This window comes from Mustela lutreola, chromosome 12 (genome assembly GCF_030435805.1).
Source record: "Mustela lutreola isolate mMusLut2 chromosome 12, mMusLut2.pri, whole genome shotgun sequence".
In the NCBI taxonomy this organism is placed as follows: domain Eukaryota; kingdom Metazoa; phylum Chordata; class Mammalia; order Carnivora; family Mustelidae; genus Mustela; species Mustela lutreola.
In genome coordinates this window covers 50,545,967-50,572,107 of record NC_081301.1, presented here as the reverse complement: position 1 = coordinate 50,572,107, position 26,141 = coordinate 50,545,967, and the positions used below count along the sequence as shown (strand labels likewise).

Sequence of the window (26,141 nt, the reverse complement as noted above, 5' to 3'; positions counted from 1 at the left end):
GGAAAATACACAGAAGTTGATTAGTCTCTTCAGATTTTTAGCTTTTAAAGACTATGACATTGCCTGACAAGGTGGCCACCATTTTGAATAATGGAGTTAGAATTAGAAAGAGCCTAAGATTGCTGGAGAAATCATTGATGAAACTTCAGTAGTGATCAGCATACATTAGTCCTTTTGCAAAGAGTGACACGAAAACACATGAATTCTAGGTCACTTTAAACTCAGGTTGTGATCTTTTTGAGAAAAAGCTGCACAAGTGTGGCTACTCTTTATCTGGAGCTTGAATGGCTGTGAGGAGTCCTTGAGCACAGGGAGGTGAATTTGGAATGCGCCCAACCGGAAGTGGAGAATCCCTGAGCTTCTGATCGGGGACGTTACAGGGTCAAGACAGGTTTTGAAGTGTATGTAACTACAGTCTCCAGGAATGATTGACCCTGATAAGAAAAGAAATGAGAAATTCAATTTTAAGTGTAACAGGAATAAGTTAGGTTACCCAGAAGGATCCATTTCCAAGAATTACTTGCAATTCTACCTCTGCTTATTTAGTACTGGCTAATTCTTATGAAACAGTGTAGGCAAAGAAACAAGATAACCTCTCATCAACCCTGCCTCTTGATGATTATATCAATTTTCGATTGCTGTATAACAAATTACTACAGATTTAATGGCTGAAAACAAGACACAAGTGTTATCTCACAGTTTCTGTACGTCAGAAGTCTGGCAGCCATGGCTAGATTCTCCAGTGAGAGTCTCACTGGGCTAAAATCAAAGTATTGGCAAAGATGTAGTTTTCCTCTAGGACAAAGGTCCTCTTCCAAGCTCTCCATTGTTGGTAGAACACATTTTCCTCTCACGCTTCCCATGTGCCTCCTGCCTTGATCTTCAAGTCAAAAATGGCAGGTCAAGTCCTTGTCATACTTTGAATCTTTTTGACTTTCTCTCCTGCCCTCAGCTCAGAGAACGTTGTTTTTAAGGCCTTCTATGATTACACTGGGCCCACTTTGATAATCCAGGATACTAACCCTATTTTGAAGTCAGCTAATAAGTAAACTTAATTACATCTGCCAAGTCCCTTTGCCATGTTAAGCAATATATTCACAGATAGGATACTAGGGAGTTGGGGGGCCCAAGACTCTGTCTACCCCAGTGATACTGACTATGCTATATAACAGAATCCATTTACATATAAATTACAGAAAATTCTATTCCTTTCCTACAAGTTTAAGGATTAAAATTATTTGAATTTATTATGAATTATTACAGACATTGAAGAAGGCATAAATTAATAATATGAACAGCCACATATTCCTCAAATGATATTACCGATACCATAAAAAGGTGTGCAATTTAAAATGTATAAAAATTAAATTTATACTAACATGAAGATAATGCAATACCGATTGACAATATCTATTAAGGACATTATAAAAATGGTCAAAGAATTTCATGTATGTTAAAAGCTGAAATTTTTAATTGTTCCTTGAGGAGAATGTGCTTTTGATAGTAACTATGGCTCTCATCTGTTGATTACTTCCTCTAGGTCAGTCACTGTACTAAATGCTTTCCATGTATTAAATGTATTTAATATAATAAGTGTGTTTCCGTGTATCTCCTGTCTTTTCAGCAACCCAGTCATGCTGATATAAGTCCTGTCTTGTAATGTGTAGGTAAACATGTTTGGAGGAGTAGTGGGAAGCCTGGGTGAATCCACAGCCCCTTGAATTTATGGGAGTTGTACTCAACAATGTGTCCTCTGCCAGAGGTTTGAGGCCCTCAGTAGCGCAATGTGATAATGAAAAGAAGGGAGTTTTAGAGTCAGACCCATATTTGAGTCCCCATTTCAACACTTACTGACTTGCCAAATTCCTGAAACCTCTTTGCCTCCAGTTCCTAATTTGTAAAGTGTGGCTAATAACAGACACCTCCTGGGGCTACTGCAAGATAACTCGAGTAAAGAACCTGGTATGTGATAAGCTCTAGATAAAAGTTCTCCAGTGCCTCCCTCCAGAGTAGCTGAAGTGCATCTGATTCTAAAGTACTTGAATAACTCAGGAAGTCATGTGTGGGCACAGGCCAGCTTCTTCTTATCTGGTAGATAGTTAACAGGACGTGAGGATTCACCTAGATACTCCTATCAGTGGAAATAGGGATTGATCCCTGTGGGTACAAGATACCTGGGTGGCGTATACATAAGGATAGCCCGATAGATTAAATATACCCTTGACCTGGCCTCAAAGATAACTTATGATCTCTGAATTTGGCAGTCAATAAAGAGGTGCCAACTTAGCAGCGGACTTCCCTGGCATCCATCCAAGAAGCCGCATGCCAGAACATTCTAGTGGTTCTCACATTAATATGTATTTGCATGTGTTGTGTTTGATTGCTCTAATCGGACTTGAAATGCGTCCAAGAAGTTTCTTCAACTCAGAGACATTATTTCCTCAGTGTTCCCTCCCTCCAGGCTCTGTCTGAAGGCTTAATTGGCTATCTTATCTCCCTAGGTATGCGGAGACCAAAGCCAAGGGGCTGTTTTCCTGAGGGAATTTACGCTAATTCGGCGAGAGAGCCTTCATGAAGATTTCCTGTCTGACCTCTTGAATAGTCACAAAACTGAAGATCTGGTAGAGTGTCTCTTTTATTTCTTCTTAGAAACACTGAAGTTCATTTGGCGATTCTGACTTGCAATGGTGGTTGGTTTTAGCAAATGTGAAGAGGTTTGAACGGTATTTTCTCATATCCATGAGGAGAAAGAAGCAAAGTGAGAGCTCAGTGGACAGACTGTGGGGGCAGCTTTCTACCCCTTTCTGGGTCTGGCTAGCTACAAACCTTTCAGTCCAGCGTTTAAGTTTGTCTGGGGCAGCCTGCAAAGGATTCACATGAAAATCACTGATGTTTTGCTAGTGAGTCTGAACAAGAAATGGTAGTAATTTAAATGAGTGAAGAAGGAAAAAGGAGATTTATATATGAATTGTTTGATGAGTCAATGGAAATTCCACCATCTTCCCATCCTGGTTCCTTTGTGGCTATTTTTACTTCAAAGTGTTAGTCACATTTATTTTATGAAAGTTTGTTTCTCTGGTGGTAGTTTTGAAAAAACAAAAAACAAACAAACAAAAAAAAATGGAAGTCTTCATAATGAGCTCTGAAATTAAAACAAGCAGTTGACTGGAGATGTCAAGAGAGGATCTTCTCTACTTGCAAATAGAGCTGTAATTTGTCATCTGTGCTTTATTGTGAGAATCGGAAAGAACTGCTGAAAATTTTAAGTGTGGCTCTTCAGGGTGGTGACCTTGTGCTCAGAAGTGCTCTGGCTGGAATTAGAGGAGCCCAGTGGATTTCCTTTGCAGTCAGAATATAATGTCTTAGGCGGGTGCCTGGGGGGCTCAGTGGGTTGAGCATCTGCCTTCGGCTCAGGTCGTGATCCCAGGGTCCTGGGATCGAATCCCACATTGGGCTTCTTGCTTGCTGGGAGACTGCTTTTCCCTCTGCCTGCTGCTCCCCCTGTTTGTGCTCTCTCTGTGTCTCCCTGAAAAATAAATAAACAAAGAATTCTTTTAAAAAAGAAAGAAAGAATGGGCTTTCCTCTGTACGTAAGGATCTTCTTTGTCCTAGCTGCTTTCAAGAGGTTCTGCCTACAATTATAATTCTTCATTCTTACTATTAGGTGTCTCGAGGACTTGAAGTGGCGGGGGGTGGGGGGGTGGGAGGGCGGAGTACCAGGTGGGGTATTATAGAGGGCACGCATTGCATGGAGCACTGGGTGTGGTGAAAAAAATAATGATACTGTTATGATGAAAATAAATAAATGAAAAAAATAAATAAAAAGATAATTAAAGGAAAAAAGAAAGAAAGAAAGAATGAATGAATGAAAGAAGGAAGAAAGAACATGTCCAAAGCAAACACACAAGTGGCTTTCTTTCTACCTCCTCTATCCCGCCTGCTATAGCCTCTCTTAAGAGGGCGTTTTGGGCACATTTATCTCATAAACTTCCCTTCCATTTACTGAATAAATCCGTTTTCTTGGTGGCCACTTGCGGCCACCGCTTACTGTTTCTGTCATTTCCATCTTCTCTATGACAGACGTTCACATTCTTCTCAAAGCTTGTGCCCCAGCATGGGCAGGAAGAGTAGTAAGGATTCCCAAGAGTACTGTAATTAATTTTCATAAAGTTCATATATATTTCTCACTAAACTCAGAAAATGCAGAGCTGACCTTTTAAACTTTTCTTGTTTGCTTAAGGCTTTTTTTGTGTGATCTGCTATGGTACACACACGTTCCCACCTAAGTTTTATTACCTCTTTCTCAGAACATTATCTCATAATTATCTTTAAATTTTGTCCCACTGATGTTAAACAAATCTGAAATATGTTAGCTCACTTTGGACTGGGTCTATGAAAAGATCAAGTAAGTATTGCTCTGTGGATACCATGGACAAACCTCAGAAGCAAGTCTAATTATTACATAATTTACACCATAAAGGAAATTGAATAATATTAACTAATTATGAACATAATGGAACTGTGATAGTGGTGCCACGGAATACAATTTTTGTCACTTGGCAAGCATTAAGGGGTGTTGCCAATGTTTTGTTACATACTATTACCTGGATTTGCATTGTAATAAAAACTGTTGATGCCCCAGAGTTTTCTCAAACCCACTGACATTGTAAGAGTGGAGAGGGTGGAAGCATTTAAGCTGAAAGAGGAATTACCTACCAGCATAAATAGAAGTGGGGTTGTACAAGAAAATGGGAAGGAAGAGAAAAGATCAAAGCTTCCTGAATACCAGAAGCTAATCCAGTATCCTAATAAATTTGTGAAATTCTGTCAATTTCTTTGGAAGGTATGTCTATTTGAGGACTTCTTTTGTCCCCTAGGATATAAATCTTTTAAAATATGAGTTTAGGGGTGCCTGGATGGCTCAGTGGGTTAAACCTCTGCCTTTGGCTCAGGTCATGATCCAAGGGTCCTGGGATAGAGCCCTGCATCAGGCTCTCTGCTCAGCAGGGAGCCTGCTTCCCCCCACCCCCGCTTGCCTCTCTGCCTGCTTGTGATCTCTGTCTGTCAAATAAATAAATTAAAAATCTTAAAATAAAAAATAAAGTATGACTTTATTTTTCTGAAGAGACATTAAAAGATGAATCACCACTTGCTATGTTTGTCTAAGGGGAAGAGTTCAAACATGAATTGTTACTTGTAGCATTAGCCAGAACCCGGAAACTCCTTTTGTGGCCCAGATGTATGAATCTCTGCTACATTGTGAGGAGGCTCTGAAGCGGAATGGGAGAATCATCAGTGAGAAAACTTCCTGGTATAGGTCACAAAAACCACTTCCCAGTGGTTGAGCATAATCTGTCCATTTCTATCTGCCTACAAGCAAGTCTTCATTAGTAGCCCAGTGATAATCATATTCACTCCTCCTACTGGATTAGCAGCTCTGCTCCTTGAGGCGGGATCCACGCTGAGGCAAATATGCACAAGAAGGGCCTTATATATGTGAAAATCTGGGGCTCCTGGATGGCTTAGTTAATCGTCCAACTCATGATTTTGGCTCAGGTCATGGTCTCAGGGTCTGGCATTGAGCCCTGCGTCAGGCTCTGCTCAAAACGGAACCTGCTTGTCTGTCCCCTCCCTCTGCTCTCTCCCTCTTGCTCTCAAATAAATAATAAATCTTTAAAAAAAAATGTGAAAATCTTTCTAAATGCAAAGTATTTTTGTTAATTGCATGAATGACTTCAGTTTTTAATGAAGGGTTGAAAGAACATTTGGGATTGTCTTCCATGATGTTCTTTCAAGCCAGTATATGTTTATAATAAAGAATATGAAAGCAGGGGGATTGAAAATTTATAGTTGTGGAAGTAACAAATTTATCCCAGTATGTATAACATTTTGGGCAGAAGTGGCATTAAGTGTAAGAAACACCTTGTCACACTGTTGGGTAAAATTATTGCTATCCTCATTTTAAGTCTTTAATTTTTCTTCTCTCATGCTCTTTCTTTTATTCTTTCAAAAAAATTTTGAAAACCAGAACAGCCTGACTTAACAGACTTGTGGAAAATTCTTTTACCTAAAACCTTATTTTGGGGGCACCGGGGTGGCTCAGTGGGTTAAAGCCTCTGCCTTCGGCTCCGGTCATGATCCCAAGGTCCTGGGATCGAGCCCCACATCGGGCTGTCTGCTCAGCAGGGAGCCTGCTTCCTCCTCTCTCTCTCTGCCTGCCTCTCAGCCTACTTGTGATCTCTATCTGTCAAATAAATAAATAAAATCTTTAAAAAAAAATTAAAATAAAATAAAACCTTATTTTGGTCATTTTGACCTTAAAGTGACACTTCCTCAACCAAGACCTTGTGGCACAAATTGTCTTCTACATTGCATTAGGAAAACTTTCTAGTTTCCTACTAGAAACTCTCTCTCCAGCGGCTAATTCCATTGTCCATACTTCGAAAGGCAGAGTAAGGGAGCTGTTTGTCTAGAATCTAGAAACTTCTAATCCTTGTCTGAAACTGTATGTATGTGATTTGCATTGTTTGCAAAAATAGGATGTTTGTCAAAGGCCATTATTCAATATTGGAATAGTTGAGAAACAGCCCCTGTTGGCTTTGGTTGTCAGCTAGATACAAAATTAAGATGATAATTAACATGAAATTCACTACAGAATGAGATTTCCTTGAGTAGGTAGTTTAATGCAAACCTCACTTGCCTGCGGACTTGTGGTTCACAAAGCAGTTTTTTTAAGCCACTCTTGTACCTTTGTACAAAATGAAAGTCATTTAAGCAATTTCATATTTAATAATACTTTATTATAAAATAAATCATAAGTTATTTCAGTCGAGGGTAGAGTGTTCCTTGAATAACTGGGAAAATAGAGGTGAGCTTTCAGGAGAGGGACCCTCAGAAAGGCCTATTTTTTCATAATCATGTGTGAAAAGGGAGTTTGTTTTTAAGGTCAAGTCAGTAATTCTCTGAAGCTCGACTGAAATAAAAAATCCAATTGATTAAAAATGGTTCTGCTTTGAAGTAAATTAGTTTTTTCTTCCTCAGTTGAGATGGGGGAACTGGTGGGGACAAGTATTATTTCTATGAACTGAAAAATGAGTTCAACCAACACATAAACACTTACATAAAACGTAATATAACCATTCCCATATGTTCTCAAGGTGTTCACCAACCTCCTCCCCAACCTGCCAAGGGAGAGGAAACAGTGGAATTTAACTGCTAACATCTGAAGATAATAACTTCATTGCTTAATTGTACTTCTAAGTCGGCTACTATTTTTTGAGCATTTAGTGTACATAAACACAAGGAAGTAGCCCTGTGTCAATTAAGTTACAATTTAAGTTACTGAATGTGAGCAATTAAATGTTTTTAAAACAAATTTAAAAATTTGTTGATCTCTCAGCAGCATCTTCCCATCTGCCCTGATTCCATACCCTCTGGACTTTTCCTAAGACTGTGAAGCAGGTATTAACTTTTCATTGCAAACACACAACACTCAAAAGTGGCACACAGCTTCATAAAGCCTTATTGATTAGCGACTAGTGCATTTTTTTCTTAACTGATTTTATGCAGAGAAGAAATGCGCAGTGATATTGAAGGAGACAGGTGTTTTAAAAGTGGAAGTGCATTCCCATTCAGTCTGTGATTTTTGTGACATCCTTATGGGTGTAACTTGAATTGGCTATCCCATGGGAAGATATACTGAGACAGAAAGACTAGATTTGGTTTCTAGTACATTTGCCACTTCAAGTTATATAATATGATATCACTGAGAAAAAATTCAGAACACCCTACAAAGTATATATAATATGTCACCCTGTGAGGGTTTTAAATATTTTATTTGCCTGCGTTTGCAAGACTTAGCTAATGCATTCTGACTCTATTGGTCATGAACTATTGAAAAAAAATACTGTAACTACAGCATATGAATATTTTATATAACTTCACATTTTCTGATTATTTGGTATTCTAAACAAGTAGTCTACATCATTTCTACACTTCTGTGAAGGAAGCTTGGAGAAGACCAAATAGGGATCAGGCACCTTTCTGTAGGGAGTTTCTACAAATTTCTCAGAACAACTTGAGATAGAGTAATAACAGCTCCGTTTGGCAATAGTGTCGACCAATTGGAAATGTAATTTTTGAAAGATACCACTCATAATTGTAATAAAACTATAGGAACAAAAGTCTGAAAAAGATGTAAAATAATTCAAAGGTGAAGAGTTTATCAGTGGCATGCCAATACTCATTAACCATCTATTTTCAATGTTAGTAGTCATCAGGGATTTATAAATTAAAACAACAGCATTCAGTACCCATCGTATTGGCAAAAAGTTAGAAGAACCGACCAAGGCAATATCAGCGAGGAAGAAAGGTAGTAAGAAACTCCTGTATTGCTGTTGGGGTACAAATTGATAGAGACACTTTGAAGAGCAACTTTCTGATGTCTATGAAGTTGAGTATAAGCATAGCCAAAATCCTATCAATTTCCCTTTAGAAGCCTACCCTAGAGAAACAATTACACAGATGTTCAACGAAGTATTGAATGTTTCAGCCTACAACTGAAAGAAAACCTTAAATATTCATTAGAAGGTAAGTGAATGAGCTATCGGCGGTTTAGTCATAAAATAAGATGCTCTAGAAGCAGTTAAAATAAATAACTAGATCTATATGCATTGGATCAATTTCAAAACTATAATGTTGAGGGGAAAATGATACTACTTTATAATGTACAATTTATATTAATTTTAGTATCACATAAATATTTATTAGATAATGTTTAGAGAAAATGATGATGTATAAACCAAGGGTGGAAAAAATTTGCTCCAGCTTTGTAATGTTGGTTACTCTCTGCATAGGCAGAAAAGAAGAACATCAGGTTGGGACCCTGTGCATAGTACACTTTAACCATATCTGTAATATTTTATTTTTCAAAAAAGATCATGGTAAGATGTTAATATGCTTAAATGGCTAGTGGTTGCAAAAAAAAGTTTATTTTATTATTCCCTGCACTTTTTATGATTGGAATATTTTTAAATACATGCATAATAAAACCTTCAGGAAAATGTCTGGCAAAAATCAGCACAAAATGCTGTTTTTATTAGCAGTGGTTGAACTGGCAAATCATTGAAACATAACGTGACAAAGCTCAGTACCCAAGATTTAGTATATACACAATTCACATTTTTGCCTCACCATATAATTAAGGAGTAGTCAAATGTATGACAACAGAATTCGAGATCATGAGGCCTCCTATCAGTTCATGAACTGCAGCTTTAGTAAATAATGTCAGGATGATGAATCTCAGTATTTAAGGAGAGAGACTACTTCTTACACTTGACCTTTGGAATTAACTGAAAAAAAAAAAACAAAACCATTATCCTGGGGGGGTGTTTTTTTTTTCTTTTTCAATTTCCAATTTCCTTACAGCTTATACAGTTCCTATCTATTGTTTATGAGATAACCACCATTTGCTAGGAGTCTGTCATTTACTCCAAACAACAAATAGATATGAAGATTAATTATCTAAAAGACACGGGAACTAATAAAATGTGAAGCATTATAAATCCCAACTCTCAAACAAGCAGATTATTAAGGCCAAACAACCTCTCAAATAAAAAAAAATATATATATAATTCTGTTAAAAAATTAACATTAGTTAGAAATATATAAATAACGTGTGAACTTGAGGACTCTGTTCGAATACATTTTCAGGTTTCATGCTGTGAGATCCTTCCCAAAGAAACTGTCGTACTAGTGAAATTTTGGTATTAAAGAAATTCTTCCTAATTTCACACCAACGCTGTTCCTTTAAATGAGTGTTCAAATTCCTGAGATAGGGTCCATTCCCAGTTATCCCAAAGTAAGCCAGAGTACTTTGAAATGACTACTGAATATCTTAAGTAGCAGTTACAAATGCAAGCAACTGATTCCTTGCTGCTTTACTTTGGAAGTTTGCTAATAAGCACAGACTAACTAAGGACTGTGATTTAAATTGCTCCTCAGAAAATCACTTGGGGCACCAAAAAATAATTTATTGCTTCTTTAATAAAAAGAGCTAATTCAGCTCATGAAAAAAGACAACTTTCAGAGGAGTTCCTTAGCAGCTTCTGAGGTAGTGCTGAAACTGTCTGGCTGTATGATGAGTTCCAATGCCTGTCTCCAACAGACCACTGATGACCTGCTTGTGCGTGAAGGTGATGTCCAGTGTCCATCAGTAGTTGAAGGCAGCTGGAGGGGGAGGGCAGTGGCCGACTCCGCCAGCAGCTGGACAAGGTCACTGGCACCAGGCATCTGCGTAGGGAGGTGCTGAGTAGAATCAGAGAGGTCAGAGGACAGCCTAATGGAATCCTATAACGGAGAGTCCAAATTCTGCCACTTGAATTTAAGAAAATATGACAGAATACTGTGGGTTGTGGGCAGGAGCAAAGTGACCCCTTGATGCCTTACATCCTCTTGGAGTTTATATAATTTTGTAATTGGATAGACTTTTTTTTTTTTTAAGTAGGTGCTATTTAAAAGTAGGTAGATATTTAGGTGTTTACACTGAGATTATAATTGGGTGGGCCAATTGAAGCAAAACATTAAAAGGACATTCTTTACTAGCATGATATTATTGAATAGAAACAATCTCTAAAGATTGATTTTAAAATGCTCTATACCATTTTTACATTTGTTAGTAGTAACTTGTAAGTAAGAAGAAGGTCACGGTCATGTTTTTGTTCGACTTCAGAAATAACAGCATTATTGCTCAATGGAATGTTTTGAAAGGAACACATTTTAGTTTTCCTTTGTCTTTATTAAGTTTGATTTCAACTTGATATTGACAAAGAGCAAAAGGAATGCTAAAAAAAATAAAGATCTGTTATTTATATTACTTAATTGTACATATGTAACTTCTGCTAAGTGAAAAGACCTTTATCTACAATTATATAGTTTTACCTAAACTAAAAATGTGGAATTTGATGTAAAAGTGTCACTTATGGAGCCTAAAACCCAAGGAGGGTTTGTGTTGTTGGGTTGAGGCTTTCCAATAGGCTATGAGACTTGAGGCAAGACATATATCTTCCTGAACCTCGTTTTCCTGACCTTTAAGATAAAATATACTCTGGATGGCTTTGCAGCTCCAGAATACTGTGTTTCAAATTAGATATTTAATGGAAACTTCAAATTCTGTGGAGTTGCTTTTTGGTGATATTGTTTGATTACCACTCCAATTATTTTTTTTTTATTTTTAAAGATTTTTATTTATTTATTTGAGAGAGAGACAGTGAGAGAGAACATGAGAAGCGAGAAGGTCAGAGGGAGAAGCAGACTCCCCATGGAGCTGGGAGCCTGATGCGGGACTCGATCCCGGGACTCCGGGACCGTGACCTGAACCGAAGACAGTTGCTTAACCAACTGAGCCACCCAGGCGCCCTACCACTCCAATTATTTTTTATGTCAGAACTAGTTCTGTGTTTCTAGAGTCAGAGCTTCCTACCTGTAATAGATTTCATCTTCCTTCTCAATTGTTCACAGATACGCACAGTCTGCCTGGGCTTCTACATGTACCTTTACCAACATAATATTCCAAAAGCTCCACTTTTCCCTTCATGTAATGAGTACTTGTATGTCAAAGCCAATTATATGTTTCAGGAAAGTTGAATTCTTCAAACACAGTTTAATGCCAAAACCCCTTTGTATGGTCCCCACTCAACTTTAACCTTGTTTCTGACAACATCTATTTAGATTGTCTTCCCTGCAGCTTGCTGAGACCACGCTGTGTTCCCATGTGCAATTACCAGCTCAGATCTTTGCTTATAGAGCCTCTTCCACCTGGTACATCCTTCTTCCCTCTTCTCTAGACCTTTCTTCAGTAACCAGCTCAGGTATCACTTGCTCATGTGCTCTCAGGATGGGCTTGTCTCTCCAAACTCCTACAGAACTCATGATCTTTGATTATGGAACCAGATAGGGCCCTGCCTTCTTAGGTTGCCCAGCGGACCTTACACAGGTGTGAAGAGTCCTTGGCTGGGGCCTCAGGGCAGTCTGTCATTAGGATCTTAATCTTCAGGGATGATATCTGCCCAGCGGGGAATATTAGTGCAGCTCTGGGGAAAGAAGCAGGAAATTGGAAATCTTAGTGGGTAAAATACGGAGCAACGACAGTGGGGGTAGGGAGAGGGAGGCAAGTGGAAGTTTGGCTGGAGCTACAGCAGGGCACAAGGCAGTCAACAAATTCAGACTAGGAGTGAATTCCTGGATCCCATCCCAAGAACATTGTCCATTGGCTGTCACATCCCTCCAACTTTGGGTCTCCATTTATTTTTTCATATCTATAGACCATCTGCCTTGGAAATCTTCTAAGCAAGGACTATGTTCCACAATACTTTGTCCAGCATGCAGAACAGAATCTAAAGCAGAGTAATAATAATAATGACATACTGACAATACAAATAATAGTAATAAGAATACCAAGTATCATTTATTGTCCACTTTCTGTACCACGTGCTACCTAAGGCACTTTGCATACATACCTCATTAATCTTGAGAAGAGGGTTCTATCCCCTTCTAACAGATGAGGATATGAAAAAGAAAGGTAAATTTCTCAAGATCACGAAACTTATTTGTCACTTTAATGATGAAAGTAATACACATTTTAAAAATGCAGATTCATCTCAACAACCATTTACTAAGCACCTACTATATTTAACATACTAGTCTAGGAGCTACCAGGGAATATATATGTGGGTTAAGCAGTCCTTACTCTCTAGTTTAGACCATCAACACTTTAATTCTAACTATTGAAATGTTTTTGTTTTGGGGGGAGGTCACCAGGGTAATGGCAAAGTAGTTAGATTATGAGTATCATTTTAGAATACCTCATCATTTTAATAGGAAAGTCTTTAGAAATAGCACTTGATTTATTTTGCCTTTTTCTTTTAAAGGGTTGGGCTTGATTATATATGAAGCAGGTTCAAAGTTGCTGCTGAACACACTAAATTTCAGGTGGACTTAATTTTAGTTTGAATTAGATTCCCTTGTAGAGTTATCGCTTTGCACACTCCATTGCCCTTTAATGGGTTTGAGTGGATGTGTGTTCAGAGGGCTGCTTGCCTCCAGTCTGAAAGTACAATTTAAGTAGATTGCTTTGGTTAGAACACTAACCATTGCTGGTTAGTGTTCCAAGTTTCTAGAGACAATTGATCTTCATGTATTACATATTAGCCCAACTATATGAATGAGTGAGTATGTGGAGAATATACCTTCCAAGCTTTGTTAAAGAAGTTGATTGAAACGATGGTATTCTGTGCTGAACTCAAATTTGATACAAATCATATGAAAATCAGAAAAAATGATCTTAGCTTTTCAAGTGTCTTACCTTCCTGGCAACTCAAAATTTATGCCACCGATGGGAATTTGGCTAAAAGATCATGTCACTTAATATTCAACCCACTGCATGTAACTGAAATATCCCCAATGGTGGTAAAAGCGTAAGTATTTGTTTCTCTTCTATGTGAAAGAAATTTTCCAAGGATAGAAATTTCAGGGTCACTATGAACTAAGGTGCTACGGACCCAGGCTCATTCCATTTTCTCCTAAATCATCTTAGCTTCTGCCTCTTATTCTTGAGGACATCTTGTGATCCAAAAAATGGCTCCTAGAGTTCCAACCACTCATATTCTGGGAAATAAAATGTAGGAAGGGACAAACAATAAGGTGATAATGGAGGAAAAGATATATACCATATGGCTCTCAAGGACTTTTCCAGAAGCTTCCATTTGTATCCTCTGAATAGCTCACTGGCATGAACTAAGCCACAGAGCCCTGCCTAGGGGCAGGGGATTCAGGCTCATGCAGTCTTCATACTATGCAGAGTATGTACTATGTACCTAATTTAAGGAGGAAGGGAGAATAAGTTTTAGAGTGAGAAGCCAGCGGTCTTTTCCACAGGGATACACTAGGTAGGATCATGGAACTAAATCCCTAGTTTATATGTGGTCTGTAAAGTTTCAATCTAAGAGGAATGGACATAGATGCAAAAATCTTTATTTCCCAGAGTGCAAGGAGGGTAACTCCAAAGAAAGAACAAAGGCTATGCCAACATGGCTCAGTGGTTCTCTTTGATAGAAGGGGGCCCACCGCCATGCTGGTACCCTCTCCCTGATGCTGGATTGTAAGGGACATGCAGGAAAACTGGTTGAACTCTGGAGCAGCTAGTGGTGATGGTAACAGTGATGAGTATGGCAACAGCAAACATTTATCTAAGTGAGTTATATATGTAATAATCAAAGTGGCAAACACTTCAGATAATATGAGGATAATCCTTATGGGGAAACTGAGGCACGTTTTGGTTAACTAACTTGTCAAGGTCACACCCTTGGTATGTAGTAGAAGCTGGTTTCAAATCCAGTAGCCTGACTCCATGGTTCATGTTGAACTGCTTACACAACCCTTTGAGGCTTTCTCCTACTATCAGAAGTTATCCTTCCTATTTTAATGCAGAAGTCCCCTTCTTCTATGAATTTTGTGATTTTTATAATATATATTTGATTATAGTTATCTAGGGTATTTTATGAACTAGCACAGGATAACTTCTGTCTCAGGGTTGACTTTGGTTGCTTTTTGTAATCAAATTTCATTTTATTTTGTGTATTATTCCACCCTCTGCCCCATTGGGCCTGATGTAGAAGGCGAATTTAGTACAAGTTAGTGATTTGGGTCCAGGATTGTCTCTGTTGTATGTGCCCATCACCTCACCCCCATTCTCTGGGAAGCATATACACATGCCACTACAGAAAAGAGGGGAAACGTGTGTGGTTGTAATCTGGCTCCTTACTCAGGATCTTACTCATCTTACTGGTTCTTGGCATAGATGAGGTTTGTGGCCACTCAAAAGAAGACTTGAGGTGAAGGGAAATGCAGCTTAGATCTCCTTCCAGTGCTGATCGAGCTCTGGATCCTTGCTACTAACTACCCGCCAAGGAGTAGCCTCATCCGTCAAATTCACGTGAGAACTGTCTACCCTATCCATCTCACCAAGCATTATCAGTGATGACCATTTTGGCCATGATGTCCTCTTTCTCTAATAACCCCCAAGACCCTCTGGAATCCATAGGGTCTTTTAGATGCTGCACTAGATCCAAGGGACACTGGAATTCAGGGTGTGGACATGAGAGTTTGGAGTCTCTTTCATTCCTAGGTCCTTACATCATGCCACCATTACTACTCTGGCCGCTAGGGTGGCATGAGGACTTTTCTCTGAAGATTGTATCCCTTCCGGCTGAGACAAAGTGGGCAATGTCTTTTCTTCCCTAAGATCCCCAAACTTAAAAAATTAAAGTAGGTGTACATGCTGCCCTCTTGCCCAAGCAAGTCTTTCCAGTGGTCAAGAAAGGTAAACCATTTCCAGACACATCGATCTTGAATCCTTTCCATACTCTACCTTCTTAGCCTTTATAGAAGGTTCTCATTAAATTATATCTCAGTAAATTATATAAAAATGAACAAACCTGCCTTATTTGTAGATTGGTTGACTTTGTGCATAATTTCATTGCTCTAGCTACAGTTTGAAGGATTCCTGTGCTATGAATCTTTCATTTTGAATGGATTCCTGTGCTATAAATCTTGCTATTATTTTGAATTTGCACTATGGAGTTATGTTTTGCATAGTAGTAACAAGCACAAGCTAATTAAATACCTTAACTAGGGGGAAAAACAATTTAACAATTTAATTTAAATTTAAAAACAATTTAATTGTGATGCAAAGTAAGAGATACTGTTTTAGTATATAGTATATAGTATTTAGTATATAGGATTTAGTCATAGAGTTACCTCCCCATGTTGTCTTGTGTTCCCAGTGATGCCTACATCAGGGAGAGATTATTCATCATCCAATGAATAATTCCTCAATGTAATGAATGCTGGTAGAAGTGGCAAGCATTTGATTTTCTTCCAATGAATTCTAAAGGTCATTCTACTTGCTGCATACATTTCCTGTTTTCTGAATAACAACTGAAAAAGAGTTTAAAGTCTAACAACAACTTTGGTCTAAAATAGTTATGCATGGGATGCCTAAGTAGCTTAATCAGTGGAACTTCTGACCCTCATTTTTTGGCTCAGGTCATGATCTCAGGATCATGAGACTGAGCCCCACGTCAGACTCTGTGTTGGGCGTAGAGCTTGAATAAGATTCTCTCCCCTGCTGCCCCTCTTGTCTTTCCCCTCCCCCTCTTAAAAAAAAAAAAAGTTAGATACACTAAAAATGATGCCAGTGATCTCTACTTCATGGTACCAAAGGCGGCACAAAGATCTGACCTTTTAACCTAGAAGAAGAAACTAACTTAAACAAGTTCCAGACTGGTGTGTGTAATGAAAGAGGTAGAAATTTTGTGCAAGTTTATCTATAATTATTTGGGTATTTTCTACAGAGAACTTTCACATAGATTTTTTTAAATTACCAATTAGAAAGAATTCTATAGGCAGTCAAACAGCACAAGGCTTCAGAGGCTAAGCTTCCTGTTTTCCAGGAGTCAGAAGAGTAGGAAGATATTCACTTTTGCTTTGCTTACTATTCTGGGTCTTTTGCCATAGCAAATGCCTGGCCCTGACCCACCGTGTGGGTTAGGCAGTGTTTAGAAACTGAACAGTAGTCATACACAGACAGACTCAACTACTCAGTAACAAGCTGTTTTCATGTAGTAATGATAGTGAACTGGCCAGCATTTTTACAACCTATTTTGAGAAGAAAGAAAATAGGAGCTAGTGGTGGTATTTCTTGAAAGTCACCATTTCTGGCTTGAGAACTCATCCATATAGCTAAAAATCACACAATGAATAGCCAGGTTGTCCAGAACATGCTCAAGAGTCAGACAGTAATTAAAATGGAAGTCATGGGGCGCCTGGGTGGCTCAGTCGTTAGGTGTCTGCCTTCACCTCAGGTCATGCTCCCAGGGTCCCGGGATGGAGCCCCACATCAGGCTCCCTGCTCAGTGGGAAGTCTGCTTCTCCCTCTCCCACTACCCCTGCTTATGTTCCCTCTCTTGCTATGTCTTTCTCTCAAATGAATAAATAAAATCTTAAAAAAATAAATAAATAAAATGGAAGTCATAAAAGTAGTTACAGTTAACTCACAAGGACTCTTCTGGCCTCTCATTATGGCTGTATTATCCTAACTTTGCATCTGATTCCTAGTGGATTAACTGGTATTGCTATGGCTGACAGGTTCTAGGGTAGCCACATGATCCCCTCCTCCTTGGTGTTTATGACCTCATATAATTCCTTCCCTGGAGTTTGGGGAGGACCAGTGACTTGCTTCTAACCAACAGAATATAACAAAGGTGATAAGATGTCACTCCTGTGATTATGTTACATAGGACTCTATCTTGCTCAAGACTTAATTGAGAGACTTGTTTTCCTTTCTGTTGGCTTTAAAGAGACAAGATACCGTGAATCCTACAGACACAGGAAGTGAATTCTTCTAACAAATTAAAAATATCTGACGGGAACACTTTCCCAAGCGAGCCTCCAGATGAGAGCCCAGCCCTGGTAGGTGCTCTATAGCCTGGCAGAAGACCCAGCTAAACCATGCCCAGACCCCTGACACAGAAAGGCTAGGAGATAATAAATTTGTGTTATGTGTATCCTTTAATTTTGTGGTAGTTGGATACGCAGCATAACAAACTAACACAACTGCTTTCTTAAACGATTAATGAGAGATATTGCTACTTGACTGAGGTATTAATAGCAAGAAGAGAAGAGACAACTGACAAGGAGACAATAGATACAAGAACATAAAACATACAAAATATAAGAACAAAAGATATGAGCCCCCCAAAGTCACATTGCTATCTGAGCCAACATAGCATGGAAAACAGTAGCCTCATACACCAGTATAATTACTGAAAACATAATTGAACAATAAATGGCATTCATAGTGATGACTTTGAGTCCACAAGCAGCAGTGTATTGTGTGAAACGCATTCTGCTCAAGAAGGTAGAGAGCTATGTAATACAGTTGTGAAACAAATTTCATAATCATTGACCTAGCATTGGATGCGTTTGACCATGGATACAGAATTATCCATATCGAAATTGCCTGAGAATTTGATATTTATCCTAGGATTAAGTCAAAGAAATCAGAAAATAACAAAATACTTACAATCAAAGAGTTACATGTGCCTTTCTCCCAATATGATATGCCAGAATGTTTATTGAATTTTAAGTTGCAAATAAACACTTGAGCTTAAAATTCAAGTATCACTTATTTCCACATAGCCAATGGACAGCATGGCCTCTATTTCCAAGCTGGAATTAGAAACAATAAAGAATGCTGATAGCAGTGGTGGACCACAGGTTGGTCTTCCCTTTGGCGTGTAGGATATGAGAGGGAGAGAGGTTCCTTGGTGTGTGGAAGAGATCATAAGGGAAACAACTACTATCTAATACTTACTTAAAAGGCCCAAACTTGATGCATATTTGTATAGCTGTGCCATAAATCCACTTGAGGTTTACTTTTCATGATCTTCTCTACATCTTGTGAGGTTTGGAGTAGGAAGAGGTAGTGTGAGTAAATGTTGGAAATGCCCTGGATTGTGCAGAAAGGTAAGGCCGGGTAAGCTAGTTCCAGCTCAGACCCACAACAGCCATGTCATCTGTCTGGGATTTAGTGTTGCCGACTGTAAAATAGGGGTAATAGTCTCTACATAAATGTAGATTTTATACTATCTACCCCTTTGACAGACTCTTTTTAAGAAAATTTTGTTGCAGTAGTTTTTCAAATGGTGTCAATTTCCAAAAAAAAAAAAATAAAAAGAACCCATCTAAACAGTTTATGAAACCTATAAGATGAAATGTCTTGAGAAGAATCTCTTTATATAATTTGAACATGGGATTGCATTTCAGTTTCTAAAAGTACTTTTCATGGCAGGTGATCATTTGATCTTCTTGCTGTCCTGGGAGGTAGGTTTTATCAGCATGTCATGTCGTCAGTGATTCTTACTGCTTTGCAGTGTGTGCATGCGTACATGCACACTATGGATTATTGAAGAACACAGTTATCCAGTGTCCCATAACTGGTAAATGGTGGATCCAGGACTGAGACCAGACTTTTGTCTAAATCCCATTCTTACTCTGGAGTACTTTGATGTTAGCTTACCACTTACTTATAAGCAGCAGTGGTCCTCTCCCAAGAGGGAATGTGCTTCTGAGTCACCACACTGCCTTTTGATAGGCAGCGGTGTCAGGTTCCTACTTAGGGACTCACATCTGGAGTGGTATTTTAACTCTCTCACAGGCCTAGGGAACTGCTCTCTGCCCATGCAGAGTTGTAGGTAAGTGAGGAAATCCTTGTCATCAACCTCTTTCTAGTAACTCTTCTTAGTCCATTTCTCCTAGAAGGAGTCCATTTCTCCTAGAAGATTGTACAAACATGATCTTCATCCTTGTGTCTAGAGCCCTGGAGCTAATTAACTCATGTGTAAAATATGGTTCCTCTTTTTTAAAAAATTATTAGATTCTAAAAAAGGAGCAAAGTTTAAACATGGCCTATCCCTATGTTCATATTGGGGATTATTCATTTTTAAAATCCTTTAAAGATCTGAAGTGTTTAAATATCTAAATCTAATAAACAAAATAATAAGTTTATACAAAAATGTTTATAATATGACCCCTGTGTTGGACCAAAAATAAAAATAAATTTAAAAATCTGTGTACATTTATATAAACAGAGAGAAAGAAGACGCTACTACCTGAGAAAAGCAGGGCTTTCTGACTACTTTTTTATTTTTTTAATATCTGGAGTTTTTTCACTTGTGATCAAAGAGTAACTTTGTCATTTAAAATTGTCCAATAAATTTAAATAAATATGGATGAAAGGAAAGGAGAAAGGGAGGAAGGATGGAAAATGAGCTCTCATTCTACAGCAGACATGGAGCTCATTTGCTTAACTCAAAGAAATGTTACTTATTGTCGTTATGCAAGAAATAAGAATATATTGTATGTAATTAAGCAGTGTGTTCATCCTGTATTTCAATAAGTTTGTTTAAATGTCACTTATACATTTCTGAAATATGTATTGCTTATATTACTGACATGAAAGAACATGAGATTTTGATAGATACTGTAGAGTGTGTGTAATGTGGGATAAAGCCATTCAATTATGCATTCCTACAGCAGGCACAAGGGAGCACAGGGTGAATACAATATGATCCCCCCCAAAAATTAAAAAGACCTGGGAAAGCTCATAACTTGTTTACGGAGGATCATCGATAGCTGGCACTCTTCTTACCTCTGCCGTCCCTCACACCCCCACCCACCCTGTAAAAGTCTCTAATTGTGTTATTCTTGGCTATTGAGAGAACATCCTTCAGGTTGCCTCTGAACCCTAGGCATGAACAGTCACTGGGGACTGGTTGGCGTGGCCGTTCTCACTGTGGTAGAATTATACTTCTGGGGAACTTAAAGCCCATAGGGTCTTTCTGTTGGTTTCTCATTGACCATGAAAACTTGAAAGTATTTGATCTTGGAGGAGAAAGGGAAGGAATGTGAAAAACAGTGGCAGGCCATTTTTAGAGAATTTAAAGACTTGTTTTCAAGGGAAAATATTGCAATAAGTAGATCTGCCTGCCCCATGAGGTGTGTGGGGTTTTTTTGTTTTTTTGGTTTGGTTTGGTTTTGGGTTTTTTTGTGGGTTATTTTGTGTGTGTGTGTGTGTGTGTGTGTGTGTGTTTCGTTTTTTTGTTGTTGTTGTTGGTTTTGGTGGGTTTTTTTTTGTTTGTTTTGTTTGTTTGTTTGTTTGTTTGTTTTTTGTCAAATCTGTCCTAATGGTCTCTGGTGACAAATTGTCAGGGATATTATAGAGACGATGCATGGTTTAACACTCCTTGGTGCTTTCACTGTATCTTGTACCTACCCTTTGTGGTTGCTCTATGACACTGTTTTATAATTATTTATCTGTTTATTTGCCTATTACATGATGACAGTAATTCACAGGACACTGCTATGAACCAGGCAACCCTGTGTGTTTGTTTGTTTTTTGTCAAATCTGTCCTAATGGTCTCTGGTGACAAATTGTCAGGGATATTATAGAGACGATGCATGGTTTAACACTCCTTGGTGCTTTCACTGTATCTTGTACCTACCCTTTGTGGTTGCTCTATGACACTGTTTTATAATTATTTATCTGTTTATTTGCCTATTACACGATGACAGTAATTCACAGGACACTGCTATGAACCAGGCAACCCTGTGTGCTGCTAGCATGCTTTTGGCACTTAATCTTTGCAGTAAGAGTAGAAAGCAGAAATGAACTCTATTTGACAAGTAAGGACACTGAGGCATCGGAAGGTTAAATAACTTGCTTACGTCACTGTGTTAGCAACTCCGTGCTCTTTCCCCTGCACAGTACAACTTCTCAAGAAAATTAGCAGCTGAGTGATGCTTGGATGAGAATGGTAATAGGTTTGAGTAAGAGGAAAAGCTGTCTCTTAAGTAAATCATTTCTATTTCCCACCAGCTAATTGGAGAGAGGCGTTAAGAGGAAGGAATTAGTTCCACTCTGCAGTGGCCAGGCTGAGAGGTGTATTGCCCCAACGGGGGCCAGGGGTGAGTGACACAAGAACATTGTTCTGAGCGAGGTCCTGGAGGAAATTGCTCTCGAAATGGCTGTGAATGGCCATATTGAAGATTGATTTGATATTTCATTAACTTACAAAGCACGATTATTAGGTAAATTTTGCCAGTGTAGTGTACAAAGCAGCAAACTTCCCCCATTAATTTCAGCTTGCTCTAGAATAGGCGAGGTGATGTCTAGATAATATTTTTCTTGAGATAACTGCCAACCAAATACAAGTCTTTCTATCGAACCAAGTACTGTAAACCCAAGAAATCCTTTCTATGTAACTTCAAAGGACAGGCTGGAATGCCTTTTTTCCTCTAATTTTTTTTTTAAATCAATAAAACAAGTTATAGGTATGATTCATAGATAATCTTTCTCCTTCCCCATGTACACAGCTCCCTATGACTATCTAGAGTAAAAGCCTGATATCAACTAATTTCTGTTAGGATGTAACTCTTTAAACCCTCAGAATTAGACATGGTTACAATTCAGTCATGGAACTCTTTGGTAAGATATGAATTTTCTTAACTTCTCAGGTTTCTTTCTTTCTTTCTTTCTTTTTTAATGCAAGCTAGTTAGTGGACTTTTAAGCTTTCCAAGAACCACCCTTTGAAAGGTTTTGTGCCCTCTCTTTATCAAGTATTATTCAATAAATCATTCTCAATGACTATGCCCAATAAGCATAGTAGTCTATGGGATACACTGAAACAAGCCTATTAAACAGGGCCGCATTTTGGCTGCGCGCCCAATTAAAGGTTGTCATAATGAATTGAGCTAGGAGAGGAATGAGCCTGGTCAGGTTTCAAATGAAATGTCTGTTTTTGTATAAGTAACCGCTGAGGGGTTCCAGCACTGCAAATTGCCCAACGTGGTAGGATAGTCACAGAAGCTCAGAAATTCAGGAAAATGAAGTGCAGCCTAGTCTTCCAACTATGTCATACATTCATCAAAACGGTTTAGTGTCAGCTTTTGCTTTTAAATTCCAGTGAACAAGAAGCCAGCTTATTTTTATAAGGATAGCATGATGTGTATGTGTATTTTAAGGGGAATGTTACAGGAATGAGTTACGCTTGTCCCACCGGCTCCTTTTAATCCTTGACCATTTAAATGGAAAATCCATGTAAGCTGACTTTATTCCGTGGAAGTCACTTTTCAGGGGGGAAGATTAGGAGCTGTCATTGTGATCAGCCCACTCTGTACTTTACACAGAGCGCTGTTCTTATGCCCGTCTGAATTTTGTCCTTTATTTTGTTCATTAGAGTGGCTATTTCAGCCAGATTTCAAGCCAGGCTTTTATTGATTGTTCCCAAACAGGGAGAGAATTCATCTATTTACAAGATAAGAATTAACTACTGGCTCTTAGTCTATGACAGTGTTCTCTAGATTTGAGCCCATTAAATAAATTAACCAGGAGGATACTGCAGAAGAATTGCCATCATTATTTGAAATTTGACCCAAAGAATTATTTCATATTAATTTTTTAAATGATTTTATTGTATTTAGTTTTCCCCAACCTCCCATTCTTCTCATTGGTGTTCATAAATGGAAGGCTGGGAGGTGGGTTCTGACTGACAGTCCACCACGAGGTGGCCCTATGTCTTTGTCATTCCAGAGTCATGGGTGGTGCTCTCGCTTACCCCTAAGGCAAATGAGCCCATGTGTTTTCTTGTGAACCTGTCTGCAGGTGTCAAAATAATCCAGATTTCTACATGAAATCTGGGCTGATGTTACAAATAAGCAGATGAAAATTATCCTCTTAGAATAGTTTTTATAGCGGTAAAGGGAACAGGAGAGGAACAGGAGAGGACTCCAAAAGAAATATTTAGATTATGTATTTCTGCTGGAAGGTGCCAGTTGGGGACTGGGTTCAGTGAGGAATGCTTATGACTAGGCCTCCATATTTTGCCTGGGTGGCGCACCCCCCCCCCGCACTCATCTGGCCTGACAGATGGGGATGAGAAGGGGGGAAAAATCAGTTTGTATGCTCATCCCTCCCTCCCATGACTCTCAGAAAATCCCTAGTAGGAGCTTCTGTGGATGTGTCTCAGAGCTCCAGCGTCCCTGCTGTTACCAGGCCATCTCCTTCCCTCCCCACTCAGGAGGACAGTCCTGCTTTTTCTCGGAGGCCCACACAACAGGGCTTGAAGACTGGTGTCACCTCCACCAACAGAGAGCACCCGGCCTGGCCCACTCTTCCTTAATCCCTGGAGATGCAAACCTCAGTAACGTGGCCTGGCAGGTTCAGCCCACAGTCTGGAGAAAGTGGCCCGTTACCTGGGCCAGAACGGGGCGTCTTAGCTGTGCATCACAACCCTGAGTTCAAAGAAGATTTTTGAAAGGCTCTGGCCTTGGCAGGAAGACTTTTTCATTGAATCTAATTACCAGCTTAAAATGCAGTTGCCAACACAGAGAACCAGCTCCCATGAATTTCCAGGCCTGCTTATTAAGATGTCACTTAAGGCTGCAAATAATTGTGGTAACTGGCATCAATTCTTAGAGGGCTCTGTGAAGATTATTCTTCCAGAGACTGGCCTTTCTTGAAATATCTTATTATACCCGTATTCTCTCTCCATTTCTTGAAGTTATAATACCACATTCGAAGAAAGGCTTTGAAAGAGGACAGTTTTAAAAGAGTTTCTTAGGGGGCACCAGGGTGGCTCAGTAGGCTAAAGCCTCTGCTTTTGGCTCAGGTTATGATCTCAGGGTCCCAGGATCGGGCCCCGCATCAGGCTCTCTGCTCAGCAGGGAACCTGCTTTGCCCCCTGCCTGCCTCTCTGCCTACTTGTGATTTCCGTCTGTCAAATAAATAAATAAATAAAATCTTAAAAAAAAAAGAGTTTCTTAGGATCTTGCCTTGCAAACTTTACTGTTATTTGAGTCATCGTTGCACAACTGACCCCATGATAAATGCAAGTAACATCCACGTGTGATCAGGGAAACTGAGTATTAGAGTCGTGATGTTTAACATTGATAGGTTAGTCTTTACTGAAAATGGTGCGCTTTTCATGGTCATTTTATTTTGTCATCTTGCTGTCTTTGTGTTTAATTAATGCTGTTCAATGTTTCTAATAGGAATACTTGCGTTCTTTGTTGCTGCCCTTTCTACTCTTACAATGACTTACTCTATTTCATCCTTCTATATTTTAAAATAAATCTGTAACCATGTTTCTGTAAGACCGGTTTCCGCAGACTTCGTTATTGCAAAGTCCACCACGTGGGGGCGCCTGGGTGGCTCAGTTAGTGAAGGGTTTAGGCTTCTGATTTAGGCTCAGGTCATGATCTCAGGGTCATGAATTCAAACCCTGTGTGGTGTTCCCTGCTCAGCTCAGAGTCTACATGTCTCTCACCCTTTGCTTCCCCCCCCCCCCACTCATAGTTGCGTGCTCTCTCTCACAAATAAATGCATACAATGGAAAGAAGGAAGAAATGGAAGGAGGGAGGAAAGGAGAAAAGGCCACCACTTGGTGCATATCAGGAAGACTAGATTCTAAATTGAGTTGTTTTCTGATGCAATCAAGGACTGTTCATATTTTGGTTTCTTCGAGTGCACTAAAATGATATCAGGTTGACTGTCTGAATTATGATTATTAACAGGTCAAATATTATACAACTTGAACATATGATGGGGGGTGGTACCCAGAAATTCATCCTATCATGTTTGTCTAATGTGGAGAGTATGAAGCTTGCTGATCCTTTCATGACTTGATTTTTATAATGTTTATAATGTTTTTTGAAGAAAAGAGATAAGATTTTGGAAGCTATAGCATTCTCCAAAGGTCTTCTACAGTAAATGATAGTGACCTATGGTCCATGGAGAAGACATTTTTAAATTTCTTTTACTTGTATAATTTATGGATTACTTAAAGCAAATGTTCAGCGCTATGTGTTTACTAGGCCACAAAAACATTTAGAGGACTGTGTTGAAGAAGAATTGATACAGAAGAAAATATGAAAGTAAAGAAGATTATTCAATGCATGGCTCTAAAGAAAGGTGGAAAAAGCTTGGCCAACATAGATCATTTGTACACCCCTATTCATAAGAGGTTTCAATTATTCAGCATGCATTTCTTACGCAGCATCTACCTCAAGCACTATACTAAACATAAACCCTGAAGGAGCTGATTCCTGCTTTCTATAATTCCTATTTTAATATTAGATATAATATGCACAGGAATTACCTAACCATGGAAAGGAAAGATGTAATGAATATTTAGACCTCATGCGTCGAAGAAATTAAGGGGAAGTAAGATCAGTGGCGTGGGAGTCATTGTGCCAGATCTGGATTGCCTTTTCCAGAGTTTCTTGTTGGACAAAATACATAAAGCTGCTGTAGCTGGGGCTTTCTATTTCTCTCAGAGCACATTCCCCACAGATTCAAGCTATTCTCAAGACTGTATTCGAGCCTCAAGGGTCAGTGTAGACTTGTCCAGTCACTAAAGCTGAGTTTGTTTTCAGTTGTTGAAAGGATTTTTAGAAGGTGATCCTGTGAGTTGTGAGATGAAGACAGATAACTGGGAATTAACAAGGACTTGTTTCAAGTGGGTGA

The 26,141-nt window shown here is 38.9% G+C and overlaps 1 protein-coding gene and 1 long non-coding RNA gene across 2 annotated transcripts in view; one reads left to right on the top strand and one right to left on the bottom strand.

The window, feature by feature from the left end:
• Positions 1-26,141, top strand: part of ADAMTSL1 (ADAMTS like 1) — a 908,570-nt gene that overhangs the window by 250,117 nt on the left and 632,312 nt on the right. The window contains exon 2 of the mRNA XM_059141548.1: positions 2,502-2,621. Within this exon, the coding sequence (XP_058997531.1) occupies positions 2,502-2,621 (120 nt within the window). The remainder of the gene's footprint in view (positions 1-2,501; positions 2,622-26,141) is intronic.
• On the bottom strand, positions 11,519-17,219 carry LOC131812268 (uncharacterized). The gene is made up of 3 exons (XR_009346296.1): positions 17,113-17,219; positions 15,814-15,993; positions 11,519-12,089 (listed from the first exon to the last, which is right to left on the bottom strand). It is a non-coding gene; the product is annotated as an uncharacterized LOC131812268 (long non-coding RNA).